General features: G+C 35.5%; 1 protein-coding gene across 1 annotated transcript in view; it reads right to left on the minus strand.

Annotated features, from left to right (window-relative positions):
• The window catches only part of Lipi (lipase, member I), a 38,286-nt gene that overhangs the window by 11,223 nt on the left and 23,104 nt on the right, over nt 1–3,959 (minus strand). The window contains exons 7-8 of the mRNA XM_013034883.1: nt 2,312–2,419; nt 841–862 (exon numbers count right to left, since the gene is read on the minus strand). Coding sequence (XP_012890337.1) covers nt 841–862; nt 2,312–2,419 — 130 coding nt within the window. The remainder of the gene's footprint in view (nt 1–840; nt 863–2,311; nt 2,420–3,959) is intronic.

Consider the following 3,959-nt stretch of genomic DNA (forward strand, 5'->3'; position numbering starts at 1 on the left):
GTAAGCCAGGCCCAAAGAAACATAGGTCCCCTAGTAGGCATTCAAATATTTTTTTCTTTCTTGCAAATTGTTTCTAACAAATATATATATAAGATAATTTCTTTGTTGCTTTGTATGTCCCTCCTCCACGGTATAACCCATGCTTTTACTGTATTTGATGTTGGTATAATTTGTGGAGGGGAAGGGAAAAAACAAATTGTTTAAATAGGGATACGGGTGGACCCATTGCAACAATGAGATTACAAGATACTATGTCGAAAAAAGAACTTTACAACTCTGGCGTGGGGGGAGAGGTATTGGAGATGAGAAAGGATAGGAAGGGTCAACAAAGGAGGAGGCAACAATGCTTGATAAGAAATGTACTCATTACCTTGCCCATGTAATTGTAACTCCTCTGTATGGTATTTAAAAAAAAAAAGAAGAATGTTCTACATCAAAGTAAGTCTAGAATATCTAATGATCAAACACCATTTTTGTCATCTTTTTTCCTGTGTGTGTGAGTGTATGTGCATGTCTGTGCCTCTGTCTGTGCCTCTGTGTGTGCCACTTCTGGGACTTAAACAGCCCGGGTGCTGTTCAAAAGTTAACCTGAGGGTTAATTTTTCCTCAAGATTATCACTCTACCACTTGAAACACAGGTGTTTTGTGGGATTGTTGTTGTTGTTTGTGGGGGGAGGGGAGTTTGCATGCCTAATTGAAGTTAAGAGTTTCATGGACTTGGTTGTCCAGGCTGGCTTTGAATTGCGAATCTCAGATCTTATTCTCCTGAGTGAGGTAGTTCAGGTAAGATTTACAGGTAGGAGCCACTAGCACATGGCTGTTTTTCATCAAATTTAATACAAATCTGAGCACACTGCTAATACTGGAAAATAAAAATAAAGCAAACATTTAATGAAAACAGATAGAAAGTATGTATTTAATTCAGGGGATAATTAGACTGATGATAAATGGAAAATAAAAGAAAATTTATCTGAAAGAAAGAGAAGTATTTTTGAAGTGCTTAACATAAATCACTTTTAACAAAAAAAAACTATCTCAAACTGTATTTTCATGTCTGAGTGAAAGAAAGATAAAGGTATTTTCAAGCAAAAACAAAAGACTAATAGAAATTGATAGTGAAAAGTGTATTCCAGTAAAAATTCAGCAGTAGAAGGAAGAGGTGAGAGTTGGGGAATAGTCAATTGTTACCTAACTAGGATCCCAAGATGGAGAGAGAAAAATCATGTTCAAGACACAGCCTGGAAAAGTTGGTGAAGCTCTACATCAAAAACATAAATTTTAAAACATGCTGAAAGCTGGAGTATAGTTTATATGAAAGAGTACTTAAGCTCCTTGCCCTGTGATCCATCCACAGTACTACAAGAGAGAGGGAGGGGGAGAAAGACAGAGAGAGAGGGAAGGAGGAAGGGAGAGAAAGAAAGAGAGAAAGGAAGAAAGAAAGAAACAAAGGAAGAAAGAAAGGAAGGAAGGAAGGAAGGAAGGAAGGAAGGATGAGGAAGGAAGAAAGGAAGGAAGGAAGGATTCTTTACATAGTAGAACTTTTATTCTTTATCAAATAGTCCTATCTTTTCATCTCTAAACAGTAACTGCTTTCTTTACTACTTTCTTCGTTAAATTATTGAGCACATTTATATGAGTTTCCTATATTACTTTTTTCCTCTTATCGAAGCCTAAACGTATTAGGATGGTCATCACCTTTATTTCTTTTTTTTTGGGGGGGTCTGGTCGTGGGGCCTGAACTCTGAGCCTAGACACTGTCCCTAAGCTCTTCAGCTCAAGGCTAGCGCTCTACCGCTTGAGCCACAACGCCACTTCCGGCTTTTTTCTTTTTGCTTATGTGGTGCTGATGAATCGAACCCAGGGCCTCTGGCATGCAAGGCAAGTGCTCTACCACTGAGCCACCTTCCCAGCCCTTATTTCTTCTTGGTTAGAAATATAGTTTAAGTTCTCAAATGGGTGTTGGCAGGTATATAGATTTATACAGCTATACAATTTAGACATCTACATGTGTAACATGTTGTATTCGCTAATAACTCCAGGAAAGGGATGATATTCATGCTAATTCAGGTATGATTTTGATTGTTTCTTTTGGAAAATATTACAGAATCCTGTTCATTTTATCTAATAACTTTTTGATAAATTTTGGGGGTTTTTAACCTAAAAATAATCCAGACCTGTTCAATTTGTGCAAGTGGTCCATATTTTGATAAGCACAATAAAAGTTGAGAGATTTAAAATAATATTTTACATAAATGGAAAAGTGTATGAAGAATAAATAATTTGCTATGTGTTAAAAATGTTAACAACTTACTACAGAATGGACTCTTGCCTGCCGTATCTAAAAATGCAGTGGTCCTCAGAGGTAAACCATCCCTTCTTAAATCTTTTAAATCTCCTTTCCATAGTTTAGGTTGATAACCTGAAATTTTAGAAACAGATCGCTGGAAACAGAATTTCTCTCCAATAACATACAAAAAATTAAAATTAAAGAAACTAAACAACTCAACATAAATTGCCTCATTACCACCATTGTCATCATTATTATTATCATGGATTTTTAAGCCTTACAAAGCAGTTTTTCAGAAAGGCAGCATCCTATTTATTTAATATAAATTCAATATTCATATATAAATTAACTCCCTAAATATCCTATCTAAACTTAGCATATCTCACAGGACTACAGTCCATTTAGCATAGCTCACAGGACTACAGCTCATTTGAGTCACATTTCACTGCTTTGAGTTTAAAATTTTATTGACAACACTCTTCAATTATCTTATCAGAATTAATTTAATTATATCATATATTTGAACATACAATTTAGCTCTATAGAGCCTCCAATTGACTATATACAGAGTTACATAAAGACTATGGGCATGTGCCAATACAATATATAAAATATATGCAAGAATACAATAAGGCATCTATATACACTATGTATTACCTATAACATAATTGTATATATGGGATATGTACTATTTATAACACATATCACATGTTTAGATATTTATAAAATTTATTGCCTAAATCTGTAATTAACTCAAGTGCTTCTTTTTCCTATATTCCCACCAAAAGTTTTAGATTTGAATATAGGGAAAAGAGTACTCAATAGTCAATTGAGAATTCAAAGGCTGAAATTTATTTCTCACTATGCTCTTTAGCAGTCCATGTATCCAATCTAAGTCATATTTAAGAAAATACTAGGCCAAGAAAGGCAATTCTTAAGTTAAGGCTAAAGCAAGTGAGTAACCCATCCAGACTTGGGAACAGAAGAGGTCTATAAAAATAAAAGAATGGGGGGCTGGGAAAGTGGCTCAGTGGTAGACTGCTTGCCTTGCATGCCTGAGGCCCTGGGTTCGATTCCTCAGCACCACATAAGCAAAAAGAAAAAAGCCAGAAGTGGCGCTGTGGCTAGAGTGGTAGAGCACTAGCCTCGAGCTGAAGAGCTGAGGGGCAGCGCCAAGGCCCAGAGTTCAAGCCCCATGACTGGACCAAAAAATAAATAAATAAATAAAAGAATGGCAAAATTTACATAATGCATGCCTTGCCTAATATTCTCCATATGTAGTTACTCCTGAAAAACAACAACTCCTCTCTAAAAAATGTCAGGTTCAACTCATTCTTGATAATCATTCTTTGTTTCTTGAACTCTATGGATTTGAAAATCTTTCTGGAACATCCTCCCGTGATGCAGACCAGATGTGTACATGTTCTTTTTGGAAAACACAATTTCTTAGACTATGCAGTTCTCACATACTATATTTATGTGTACATGTTCTTTTTGGAAAACACAATTTCTTAGACTATGCAGTTCTCACATACTATATTTATGTAGATTTCTTTTTTCTAAATTTCCCTATTGACAGCCATTTGGTTTCAGAAGCCATAATGCTTCACTGCTCTTACCAAGTTTTATGGACTTCAAAGTGTGAACTACATATGACTTATGACTCTTGTTG

The sequence above is a fragment of the Dipodomys ordii genome, unplaced genomic scaffold (assembly GCF_000151885.1).
Source record: "Dipodomys ordii isolate 6190 unplaced genomic scaffold, Dord_2.0 Scaffold199, whole genome shotgun sequence".
NCBI lineage: Eukaryota > Metazoa > Chordata > Mammalia > Rodentia > Heteromyidae > Dipodomys > Dipodomys ordii.